This window comes from Equus asinus, chromosome 7, assembly GCF_041296235.1.
Source record: "Equus asinus isolate D_3611 breed Donkey chromosome 7, EquAss-T2T_v2, whole genome shotgun sequence".
NCBI classification, from domain to species: domain Eukaryota; kingdom Metazoa; phylum Chordata; class Mammalia; order Perissodactyla; family Equidae; genus Equus; species Equus asinus.
In genome coordinates, this window is record NC_091796.1 from 96,252,196 (window position 1) to 96,265,453 (window position 13,258).

Below are 13,258 nucleotides of genomic sequence, written 5' to 3' on the forward strand. Positions count from 1 at the left end.
CTGGGTCTGGTATGATGGTGGGAGGGGAAGACCTAGCAACTTTAAGAGGAGTACCTATTTGCATCCCATCCACAAATCTTTTTCAGTTCCTAATAGACGATCTAATGTTCTGAGTTGGCATTGGGTAGGAGAATTTTTACGTTTTCCTCCTCCTTGATAATATAACTTAAGGCGGTGTTTGCCGATTTTGGTCATTCACTTCCCTCCTCCCTAGTTAGTCTTTCAACACCTATGCTGTTATTTGCTTGATATTTTTATTTGAATCCACTCTGTTACATAAACACTGTCTTTAAAAAGTAAACTTTGTTATTGTGAATATAATGGAGCTATCTGATTCGACTGGTCATTAACTGAAGTTAAGTGAGAAATTGTGAAAAGTGATAGATACCTTAAAAATAGTCTTTTTAGTGTGAAACATGAAAGTATATTCGTTTGTAAATCTTTTGGTGGTAAATCAATTCTTTTTTTTAGGAATTGGGGTCCTGTGAACAGTGTCAAATTCTGTCTTGGTATACCCCACTCAATGCGACCTGCTCAGTCTCTTTAAAAAGGCAAAATTTAGGGGCTGGCCCTGTGGCCGAGCGGTTAAGTTCGTGCGCTCGGCTGCAGGCGGCCCAGTGTTTTGTTGGTTCGAATCCTGGGCGCTGACATGGCACTGCTCATCAAGCCACGCTGAGGCAGCGTCCCACATGCCACAACTAGAAGGACCCACAACGAAGAATATACAGCCATGTACTGGGGGGCGTTGGGGAGAAAAAGGAAAAAAATAAAAAAAATAAAAAAGGTAAAAATTTAGACACTATCAACAGTCTGAGCACAGACTCTTTGTATTCTCTAATTTTCCTCTGGTTCTTGTACTAAAATGTTTTAAACAAAATTCACACTAAGGAACTGTTCTTTAGCTAGCTGAAAAATCTACTTAGCCCTTTACCATTGAATTTGTGACTTTTTGTAGGTAACAAAACCACAAGTACCTGTTTCATCTAGTTTCCTCTTCTGAGACCAAGAAAGTGGAAATTAGACTTTGTGATTTAGAAAATAAGTGTTTTGCTTCAGTATAAGTTTTTCCTCTGCACGTTTTAGTAGTTTGATTTAGGACAAGGCCAATATGATAATTAAGTGAGTTGGGTCCTCATGGAAGTACTTCTAGATAATTATATACAGAATTGATCATTTGACGCTGTCTTGGTAGGTGTCAGGTTGCTGTATGTGTTGTGGTAGCTCATATGACAGGGAGTTAGAGAGCAGCAGTTTGCCAATGGCCCAGTGAATGGGAAATAACAATATTTCCATCTTTCATTTCCAGAAGAAGGATAATGTCTCAGGAAGGCAATTATGGGAGGTGGACGATATCCAGTAGCGATGAAAGTGAAGAAGAAAAGCCCAAACTGGACAAGCCATCCTCCTCTTTTCTCCCCCATGCTGGGCAGGGAGCAGCAAATGAGCCACGCTACACCTGTTCCGAGGCTCGGAAAGCTGCCCACAGGAGGAAGCTATCACCCGTGAAATTCAGCAACACAGACTCGGCCTCAGAAGTTTTGCCTCCCAAAAGGCAGAAGAGTGGTTCCCAGGAAGACCTAGGTTGGTGTCTATCCAGCAGCGATGATGAGCTGCAACAAGAAACACAGCAGAAGCAGGCGAAGAAAGTGGTAGTCAAAGAGGAGAAAGGCATCTCTCCTCCCAGAGATGCTGCGCCCCAAATAACTGGAAAGCCTGGTCCTCCCACCAGCTTCAGGCTCAAAGAGGAGGAAGATGAGTATGAGACGTCAGGAGAAGGCCAAGACATGTGGGACATGTTGGATAAAGGGAACCCCTTCCAATTTTACCTCACTCGAGTCTCAGGAATTAAGCCAAAGTATAACTCCGGAGCCCTCCACATCAAGGGTAAGTGATGCTAGGTGTCCAGGAGCTGTCAAACTGCACATGAGAGGATCCCGTCAATAAAACAGGAGAGTAGCCTAGAATGATCTCCAAGACCCTTCTTCATTGTCTTAACTCAGGAGAAAAAAAATTAACCATTTTGAAAGTAGATGCATTAGTTTGACAGCAAACTGTTTACTTCGGTCGGGAAATCAGAGGGTGTCTCTCATAGCCCTGTAGATCAACCCTGTTGGAACACTTAGTACAGTGTTTAGAATTGTTTAACTTTTAATTTAAAAATTATCTTTGAGCCAGTCCTGGCGGCCTAGTGGTTAAAGTTCGGTGTGCCCTGCTTTGGCGACCTGGGTTCAGTTCCTGGACGTGGAACCACACTGCTCGTCTGTCAGGAGCCATGCTGTGGCAGCAGCTCATGTAGAAGAATTAGAAGGACTTACCACTAGGATATACAACTATGTACTGGGACGTTGGGGAGGAGGGGAGAAAAAAACAAAAAGGAGGAAGATTGGTAACATGTTAGCGCAGGGTGAATCTTTCCCAGCAATAGAAAAATAAAAAATAAAAATTAAACTTGATCAACAACGCTATTAACAAGGTAGCAAATACTTGACAGCAATCATTCTGTTGAGTCCCTGGACCAGCGGGATCAGCAGCATCACCTGGAATTTGTTCAATGCAGATTCTCCGGCTCCACTCTAGATTCATTGAATCAGATTCTGCGAGCAAGGAGTGAGGTCCTGTGATGTGTGCTTTAACAAGCCTTTCAGGGGATTCTAATGCCCAATTGAGTTTGAGAACCAGTGCTTGAAAGCCTGGTTTTGGTTCCTGATGCAGACGTGAAAAAAGAATGCCATGATCTTTGATTAGTCACCATGGAGCATCTGCGTGATACTATGATATATGTATTTGGTCTTCATTCCAGGTTATAGTTGGTTTTTGTCCCAGGCTCCTGAAACAGCTCCAAAGTAATAAATGTGAAAGGAGTCTCTTTTGTTATTCATAGCAAGCCCCTTTCCACCACAGTTGAGTTTATCATAATGAGGTGATTTTGGGAAAGCCCTTAAGAATGGGGGATTGGTTGCCAGGTGAGCCAACCATGTGGTTAAAGTTGGACCTTTCAGGCCCACCCCGTCATCTCTGGGAGAGGGGCTGGGGGTTGCAATAGTCATTAATGGCCAATGATTTAATCAAGTGTGCCATTAAGCCCTAACTGGAGGAATTCGGAGGGCTTCCGGGTGGTGAATACATGGAGGTCCTGGGAGGGTGGTACATCTGAAGAGGGCATGGGAGCTCCACTCCATCTCGCATACCTCTCCCTGTGCATCTCTTCTATCTGGCTGTTACTGAGCTGTAACTAGTAATCCAGTAGATAAAGTGCTTTCCTGAGGTCTGTGAGGCCTAATAGCAAATTATCAAACCCCAAGGAGGGGGTCTTGGCAACCCTCCAGTTTACAGCCTGTTGGTCAGATGTATGTGAGGTCTGGACTTGTGATTGGTGTCTGAAGTGGGGGCAGTCTTGTGGGACTGAACCCTAAGCCTGTGAGATCTGAGGCCAACTCCGGGTGGATGGTGTCAGAATTGAGTCAAATTGTAGGACACCCAGCCACTGTCCACAGAGAACTAGAGAATTGGTCTGTATGGAAAACCCCGCACACTTGGTGTCAGAAGTATTGAGTGTAGAGAGGAAACAGTTTTCCTTAAGGGAAGAAGAGGAGCTCTTGAGTCCAAGACACAGGGTTTGAATCCTGACCTCACCACTTGCTTGCTGTGTGGGTAACTAGCGAAGGACCTAAGATTCTTCATATTTCAATTTACTCATCTTTAAACTGAAGATTCAGGAAAAAGGGAGGAAGTGCGCAAAGTGACCAGCACAATATAGTCACATGGCGGATATACAAAGTAAACGTTATCACGCTCATTTCAGATTACCTTTTTTCTGGCCCACAGAAGAGATTATGTTCACTGTCAGTAGTGTTTTAATTATATATCAAAGGTATAATTGCACTATATATCTTCTGTGTGAAGCATAAATATTCATACTGTAAAGAGTTTGATTCTACAGTTTTTTTTTCTTTTTGTGAATGTCTTGTCTAGGTTCTTGGAAGACATATACAATAGGTCTCAGTGTTTTTGTTTTGAGAGAGATAGACACAGGAGATCACTAGAGAACTATGCAAGGTTTTGCTGTATATAATAAAATGATAAAGACTGGCTGCCAGCACCAAGATATTGAGGAAGGAGAAGCTAACGTTATGCTAAGAGCTTTTACATAGATTATTACACAGATATCTCCTTTAGTCCTCACAACAGCTTTATGAGTAGATGGTACAATTCTCCTCCTCGGGTAGGTGACAGATCTGTAGTTTAGAGAAGTTAAATAATCTGCCCAATGCAGACATGGCACTGCTCATCAAACCACACTGAGGCAGCGTCCTACACGCCACAGCTGGAATGACCCACAACGAAGAATATACAGCTATGTACCAGGGGGCTTTGGGGAGAAAAAGGAAAAAAATAAAATCTTTAAAAAATAATAATAATAATCTGCCCAAGATCACAGAGCTGGTAGATGACAGAGCTGGGATTTGAATCCAGGCATTCCAGCCTCAGAATCCGTGCTCTTTGAACTGTTTGATATACCACTCCAACATGCATCATGACTGCAGATTGTCTAGAAGATCTCATGGAGGAAGAGGGATTTCAGATGGGCCTTTAAAGATGAGTAAATTAAGAAAGACAGAAGAGGAGCCGCCAGTGTGGACAAAATGGAGGAGACCATCAAGGAATGTATTGCAATTTCTCTCTTCATTGTGTACCTCTCCATTAAGGTCGGAGCTTCCTTAAGAGGACTTTCTTTTTCTTTTGAAATCTTTGTCTCCTGGCATCTAGCTCCATGTCTGGAAGATGGGAAACACTCTAAATATGGGTCAAATAAATGAATGAGCCCAGTCTTAATCCTCAGAACCAGTTTGGTGGTTAAGAGCAGAAGTGCTGGAGCGAGACAGTCCGGGTTCAGATCCCGACTCTGCCCCTTCGTAGCTGTGTGGCTATGGGTGGCTTTCTTTTTTTTTTGAGGAAGATTAGCCCTGATCTAACATCTGCTGCCAATCCTCCTCCTTTTGCTGAGGAAGACTGGCCCTGAGCTAACATCTGTGCCCATCTTCCTTCCTCTACTTTATATGTGGGACGCCTACCACAGCATGGCTTGCCAAGCGGTGCCATGTCTGCACCCAGGATCCGAACCTGAGAACCCCGGGCTACCAAAGCGGAACGTGCGAACCTAACCGCTGGCTGCACCACCTGGCTGCCCCTATGGGCAGCCTTCTAAGGAGAGACTCCTCATCTACAAAACAGGAACGACAGTCCCCACCTCAGAAAGCGGCTGCGATGAGTAAGAGTTAACACGTGGAAAGTCCCAGGACCAGTGCCGGGCCCCTCAAAGGTCCTGGACAAGTGCGACTGTTATAGTCAGTAGTGGGAATAACGATCGTGTACTTCCTCTCATGGTGTAGTTTGTGAGAAGTGAGCTTTCTGACCTATCTGAAGTTAAGCTTGAAGGGGTGCGAGGTGGAACCTCCTTAGAGATGACGAGGGATGCTGGAAATGCGAGCTTAGGGTTGTGGGTGCCTCTGCCCTCTCCTTCAAAGGAAGAAGTGCTCTCAGGCTCCGGACAAGAACTATCTTGCTAGTCTCGGGTTGGAGAGGTCTCCTGAGAGGGACTTGAGTGAGTACTTCAAGGAATGGAAAGAAGAAGAACATGTATCATTATTGTCTTTTTTGGCAATTTCTAAAATTGACCAGTCTGAAGTCGTAGATTTTAATTTTACATTATATTTTGTGAAAGAATACATAATAAATATTAAATAGCACAGGGAAGTGTTCTCTTAAATTTTGTGGAACGTTGAAGTCTAGCTTTGTAGTAGCTTCTTAGTTCACTGTTTTCTAAGCCAAATTTTGATTGTCGGTGACTATTTAATAAGTCAATTGTGATTATTGTTACTAGAGAATTTTTATCAAAATATGAATTCGATTTAAATGTTTTGTCTTCTCAGATATTTTATCTCCTCTATTCGGGACACTTGTTTCTTCAGCTCAGGTGAGTTTACAGTCTTTTCTTTGGATGAAGAAGACAAATAATTAACTTCATAAAGAAAATATGAGAGATGGAGACCTGTAGGCCAGTCCTCTGCAGGGTTGCCGAGATGACGCATACCTGGAGACTGGCACCACGTGCCACAGTTCTGAGATCCATGGCCATCCATGCATGCCACTATCAGTGGAGCTTCTGACTCTCAGTTGGGCCACAAGGACTGGCCAAGAAGTCACTTTGGAAATTCCAACCTGAGGGACTTCTTTCTGTGACACTGATAACTCATGGGACTCTGGCACAACTCCTCAGGAGGTGTGGATAGAGAAGTAAAGGATAAGTCAAGTTTGATTTGATTTAGAAAAATAGATAAGAAATTTCTTATACCTACCAAAAACAAGTGAGTAAAAGTTATGGATACTTCTGCATGTTTGGTTGCCCCTGCCTGATAGAACCGGTCCCTTTGTGTTGATAAATCACATTAATGCTCTAGGCTCTCAAGTAAACAGTCAGAAAAAAGGTCAGGTCCTTGCTCGTTCATCATGGCCACGGGAATTCTGGTCTCCAGATGGAACATGGGGTCAGTTTGTATGTGCTCTCTTAGCTAGATTGAGTACTGTGTCCAGGAGGAGGGTCAAGGCTTACCCAGGCTTGAGGAGGAGCCCCCATGGGTGATCCAGTGCAGACCTTGTGGTCAAGATGTAATTGTTGTAAGCCAAGTGAATGTACATTCCCAGACGCCTGTTTACAAAGCTAGCTCATAAGTTAGGCTGAAAGGAAATGTTCTTTTTTAAAAGTCCTTGTTATAATCACCTGGGGAAAAAGGGATAAATTCATAAGCCCTTCTATTTAAATGAATCAGCAAGCTCTTAGAAATAACAAATACAAGTGCTGCCAAAGCATGCAGAGATAATTTCCTGTTTTCTCGTGCACTCCTCCATTGATTTGGATTGCTTGAACCGTGTATTCCCTTCAAGATGCACTTTAGGTTTGTTTATGAGTGTTGTAGCGTAACTGTCCAGGTTTATAAATAAAATATGTAGTTCATTATTTTAGAGTTTCTTTCAGTTTAATAAGAAACAGTTCTCCTTGTAGACTACTTGGCTAAAGTACTCATGACTTAGTTCTTTCTCCCCCCATCTAGTTTAACTACTGCTTTGACGTCGACTGGCTTGTAAAACAGTATCCACCGGAATTCAGGTGAGTACGACAGACTGATGGATGATATCATATCATAGCTGCAATGGAGCTTTAAAACACAAGATTTGTGTTTCTCAGACAATTGCTGTTCATCTTTTTTGACTATTTCTTTTGAAGCCATTGAAATCTTACAAACATTGTTATATTGGGAAAACAGCATTTTTTGATCCATTCTAACTAATCCTGTGCAATTCTTATACAGATTTTAGCGTTTTCCTCTGTTGCTCTGTCCAGGAGTAGATGAGGACAAATTCCAACCCAAATAAAAGAACTTCACGTCCAATATTAATGTGAAGGAAAAGATCATTGCCACATACTTTCTAGACCTGTAAACATGCCACACTGCACTTAACACGTCAGTGCTGTTCTTTTTTGAGAATCTCTTTCTCAAATGATTCTCCCTGTGGTTTAGGAGTTGAAATAAGGGGGGTCGTAGAGCCCTCTCTTCTCCAGGTTATGAAAGTGATGGATTTTCTGGCTGAGTGTTGCAGTTCCTCAGTCGCATGTTAGGCAGTGCAGACCACATAAAGATAGCATCACACAGTGACATGCCACCCATCCTATTTCCAACACATGTATGTGGCAGAACCCATAACAGTAAGTAAGATGGAGGAATACACAGAAAGAAGGAGTCAGGGTCCTCAAAAGTCCTTGATGTGTTTAGGGATCAGATGGTGAAGACATTCATAGCGTAGATAGAATGCTGTTGAAATTTCCCAAGTGGCTTTGGCATTCAAGGGCTTGTATTTGACCTGTAATACACAGGATTAGTTTTAGCTGCATGTAACAGAGAACTCAAAATAATAGTGGCTTAAACAGGGGAGAAAATAATTTCTCCAGCCTAAGAAGTCCAGATGGTGAATATTTGTGGTCTGGATTAGGGGCTGCCATGGTTCTCAGAGACTTACCCACCCCTTCTTTCTGTCCCACCATCCTGGTGTGTGACCTCAGTCCTCAGAGCTCCAGGTCACTGGTCTGTTCCAGGTGGCAGGAAGGAGAAAGGAAGACAGTGAAAGGGTCATGTCCCAGCTGTGCCTCCTCTCAGCAGCCTTCCTAGAGTCCCACGTAACACCTGCTTCTGTTTCATTGAGTGGAACTCAGTCACACGAGACGATAGCCAGCTCTAAAAGAGGCTGCAAATGGAGTCTGTTAGCTGAGCACACCTTGTCCTGAATAAGATCAGTTCTGTTAGGAAAGAAGAAAGGAAAAACGGATATCGGGAGGCAATAAGCAGTCTTGGTCACGGCCTCCTCTGGGCAGTAAGTGCCCCTGGGATTTGCATTGGCACTTTTTGTTCTTCATCCCTTTGCTTCTCAAAGACCTTGAAATCAAATTGCCACTCCTTTGGAGTGTTGGCAAAGTATAGACTACAGTTCCTTTAGTATCTGTTATGGGTTGAATTTTCCTACCCTAAAAGAGATCTGTTGAAGTCCTAACCCCTAGTCTTTCAGAATGTGCCCTTGTTTGGAGACAGGGTTTTTACAGAGGGAATCAAGTTAAAATGAGGTCATTGGGGTGGGTCCTAATTCTAATATGACAGGTGTCCTTACAAGGAAGGGAAATTTGGACACAGACACACAACGAAGACATGGGGAGGGCACCATCTACAAGTCAAGGAGCACCTGAGGCTGCCAGAACCTGGGAGAGATGCCTGGAAGCTCCTTCCCTCACAGTCCTCAGAAGGAACCCACCCTTCTGACACCTTGATCTTAAACTTCCAGCCTCCAGAACTGTGAGACAATATGTTTCTGTTGTTTAGGCCATGCAGTTTGTGGTCCTTTGTTATGGCAGCCCCAGCAAGCCAGTACACTAGGCTCTCAGTAATTCTAGTCAAGGGACTGTAGGCGGCTCCCTCTCCCACCACCCCCTTATTTCTGAATACATCCTAGGAAAGCCATCAAGAGCATTGTTAAAGATGAGGAATGACCTAAAGTAAGTTAAGGTAGCATCCAGAATTCGTATATAGAAAAATTCAGATCATAAGGGTGTATACCTCTTATGTTGTCATTGACACACTGCCTGCATTAGGTTCTCCAGAGAAACAACCAATAAGAGATATAGAGACAGAGGGAGAAAGATTTATTCTGAGTAATTGGCTCAGGCAGGAAGAGAGGGTATGTTCTGTTCAGACCCTCAGCTATTGGATGATGACCACCCACATTGGGGAGGGACTTCTACTTTACTGAGTCCACCAATTCAAATGCTAATCTCATCTGGACACACCCACAGATAAGATTTTATCTGAACTCCCCTTGGCCCAGTCAAGGTGACACAAAATTAACCATTACACTGCCTTTTTGTGATAGTTTATAGAACCAATAGATTTGAAGTAATTAATGAGGACTTCTACTTCTATCAATAATGTTTAATCTTTTATTTTTTAAAAAGACTTCATGATCTGGTAACACTACTTGTCTATAGGTAATAGATGTGTGAATGTCTCTTGCATTATTCTCTGTACTGTTTTTCTAGTTGTAAAATAGAAAATTTTTTCCAAATAGGAAAAAATTGGGAAGATATGTTTCTTCGTTTTATTTTACCTAAGCTGTTAGAATAAAGCTATCGAGCATTAGGTGTTTAGGCTTTAGTACTGGAAGTGCATTTTCTGTAGTTTCTTTTTTTAGTTGTTTTCTTCCTTCGTGTATGGTAGAGAATCATTTTGCAGTATGATTGATAAATGTGGAAATGACTACAATTGTTCATCTTGCTTGATTGCTTGTTGGAGAAAAATCCAATTTTTGTTTTGCTGGAAGAGCTTATAAAGATATATTGATTTCTAAGGATTACTTCGCTTTGAATTAACTGGGAAAGACCATGATTCCCTTAAAAGCCTTTTTAATCTATTCCTGAAGAATGTTTCTATGTTGTCCTTTTGGAATTCAAAAATATAGCATTTTCAGTGTACCTTGGGCTCTATTTCATTGAAATATAACCATGTATTAGTGAGCTGTGGGCCTGGGTCTGTTCACTTTGTTTCCCGGGGTTTAGTCTACCTAGTCCACAGCAGGAACCTGGTGAATGTGGTGAGGATCAAGGCTGCCCCAGGGAGAAGCCCAAGGCGTCCTGCCCTATGTACTGTACTGATCTAGATCATGCGGGGGCTGAGGGGAAGCATAGGAGTCCAGACTTAATCCAATCTGATTCTTATCTAAAGTTATAGGATCACCCAATAACCAGACCCCACCTGCACTGATACCATTTTAACAATTTTTTTCATGATCTTTCATTTGTCTTCTAAAGAAATAACTCACATACCTATGCCTTATAAATTTAGTTCTAACCCTCAACACATCGCAGCTCTTCACTGCCCATGAGTCCTGTCCCCAGGCTATTCTCTGAATAAAAGAGCACTACTGCCAGACCTTGAGAGTCCAAGAAATCTTTTGACTTCTCAGCTCACCAACCCCGCATCTAATGCAGATGTAGTAAGGAAATGACCCATTTCTTGTCCCAAAAGTAGGGAAAGAAAAGAGCATAAAACTGTACAAGAGTAATGGTATATCTTTTAATCCATTGGAATGTAAACATATTAACACAGAGCTAACTCTGTCCCCCTTTTGGACCAAAGAAGACTTTTGGACACAAAGACTTTGAGTCACAACTCCTTAGGGTCACGGCAGAGCTTCAGGAGTAGGCCACATGACCCCATTATACAGGTAACTGGTTAGTGAAGATTAACTGGTCACTGCTCTGTGTTAGCTCTGTATCAGTCACCACAAAGGCCCGAAACCCCTGTCGGGTGGTAAGACAGCTAGCATTCCTTCACTAGGCAGGAGTCCAGCTTTATGAATAATGTATTTTAAATACTTCTGATTTCTTTTTAGGAAGAAACCGATCCTGCTTGTGCATGGTGATAAACGGGAAGCTAAGGCCCACTTACATGCCCAGGCAAAGCCTTATGAAAACATTTCCCTCTGCCAGGTAAGCTCCTTATTGCCCTTTGAGATCAGGCTTGGTCTGAGAGTTAGAAGGCAATTTAGACATTTAGTGTGTCACCTGCCTAGTGCAGAAATCCTCTCTCCACATCACCAATGGATATTTCTCTGACCTTGGCTTAAATACTCCTTGAGATAGCCCACCCTATTTGTGGCCCTTGTGGTTAGAAAGATTTTTCTTTATGGTGACCTGATATCTCTATATTAGTCAGGGTTCTCCAGAGAAACAATCAATAGGATGTGTGTGTATGTAAAGAGAGAGATGTGTTTTAAACAAATTGACTCATGGTTGTGGAGGCTGGTGAGTCCAAAATCCACAGAGCAGGCCAGCAGGCTGGAGACCCAGGGAAGGTGCTGCAGTCTGAGTCCAGAGGCAGTCTGGAGACTGAATTCCCTCTTTCTGGAGGTAGTTGGTCTTTTTTCACTTAAGGCTCTCCACTGATTGGGTGAGGCCCACCTACATTAGGGAGGGTAATCTGCTTTACTCAAAGTCTACTGATTTAAATGTTAATCTCACTTAAAAAATACCTTCACAGCAACTTCTGACCAAATATCTGGATACTATTCTGTAGCCAAGTTGACACCTAAATTTAACTGCCACAGCCTTCTTCCCTGTAACTTCTACACATTGGTCCTATTTTTCCCCCTCTGGAGCCACGTGGAATAATTCTTGCACATGTCAGTGAGTCTTATACTTGACGTCCTCTACGTCCCTCACTTTCTTCAGTTGTGTTTGGTGTAACATGGATTCCCTGTTTTTCCCCAGCCTGCTCGTACTCCTGGTTGCATCTACTTTGTCAATGTGCCTCTCGAAACCTGGGTTTCAGTACTGTGATTTAACCACCGCACTTTACGTAGCTGGAATTGTGAAACGCTCCTTTTCTCAACATGTTTCTGGCTCACCTTCTACACAGATATGCCTTTGTTTAGCAGTTGCCTATCCCATTGTTTTGCTTTTTTTCCAAAACAGGAGAGGTTAAACTGCAGTAGGATAGCTCTCATCAGGCTAATAGTGGACAGAAAATCAAATAACACAGGAATCCCGAAAACTTGTGGTTAAATCCTTGGAAATAGAAAGTCTTTTTTCAAATACCAACTACCTGTTCTGAAAAGTTGAGGATAGCTTGTGGCGTGCCTGCTGGTGTGCTCCAGGCCGGCCGCTAGAGGGCGTAACGAGCCACTGTCTTCCAAACCTTGTGCCAGGAGTTGTTGAGAAGCTCCCAAACCTAGTCTGAGGTGCAGGATTGTGGCCCCATCCTAACCTATTGAGATACCTTTATATCTTGTCTGTAAGAGGATGTCTTGACTTTAACAACATAGTGTCATTTGATTAAGCTGAGGCACATCAGTCAAAGAATTTGGATGCTGACTCCGCTCCCATTTTGCACGTGGGGCCCAAAGCCTTCTCATGGTCAGGGTTCTGTCCCAACTCTCCACCTACTAGCTGTGTCATTCTGGGCCCATCGCTTAACCTCTCTAAGCCTAATTTCTTTGTCTTTAAAACAGATTGCTAATACTGGTCTTCATAGGGTGTTGTGCAAAGGATTTGGTGCATTTGCCCCAAAAACGCCCATTAAATATTTGTTGAAGTTATTATCATCCTTGTTTTTGTGCTTAGACTTGCCCCAAAGCACACAGCTTGTAGCAAAACTAAACTCAAAAGCCAAGTCTCTTGACCGTTGTTTTTTCTGAGCTCATATCAATTTACAGCAGCAGTCTTCATTCTAATTTTGTAATTCTGAAGACATGAAATACAGTTGCCTGCTCCCTCTTCTGTGGCCAGGCCACGCAAGTGCATGCTCGTCTGTGAGCATCCCCAAACACTGAGTTTAAGAGTGTGGGGCACTGGGCCAGCTGTTCTTGAGCATCCCTAGGATGGACTGTGTCATACTCACCTTCGTATGCCAGTTGCCCGTTACCACCTCCAGCAAACAGACCCACCTGTCTGTCATGAGGTTGGGGAAGGGGGTCGCAGTACTTGCTTCCATTTGCGGAGTGTTCACCCCGTGCAGGCTCCCTTTCCTAAGCACTTCATATACTTTTGCTCATTTACTCCTACCAACTCTCTGAATCCCCTAACAGTACCCTCATTTTAAAGAGGAGAAAGATGAATTATAGAGATTTAAATATTTTCCCAAGTCATGCGAAATTATGAAGA

At 43.0% G+C, this 13,258-nt stretch overlaps 1 protein-coding gene across 5 annotated transcripts in view; it reads left to right on the forward strand.

Moving 5' to 3' along the window:
• The window catches only part of TDP1 (tyrosyl-DNA phosphodiesterase 1), an 81,658-nt gene that overhangs the window by 1,536 nt on the left and 66,864 nt on the right, over window positions 1-13,258 (forward strand). For all 5 annotated transcript variants that reach the window (XR_011504736.1, XM_044774184.2, XM_070514188.1 and 2 more), the window contains exons 2-5: window positions 1,307-1,884; window positions 5,931-5,974; window positions 7,110-7,165; window positions 10,990-11,086. Coding sequence is in view for 4 of the 5 variants with exons in the window: in XM_044774184.2 (XP_044630119.2) it covers window positions 1,317-1,884; window positions 5,931-5,974; window positions 7,110-7,165; window positions 10,990-11,086 (765 nt within the window). In the remaining variant the exon portion in view is untranslated. The remainder of the gene's footprint in view (window positions 1-1,306; window positions 1,885-5,930; window positions 5,975-7,109; window positions 7,166-10,989; window positions 11,087-13,258) is intronic.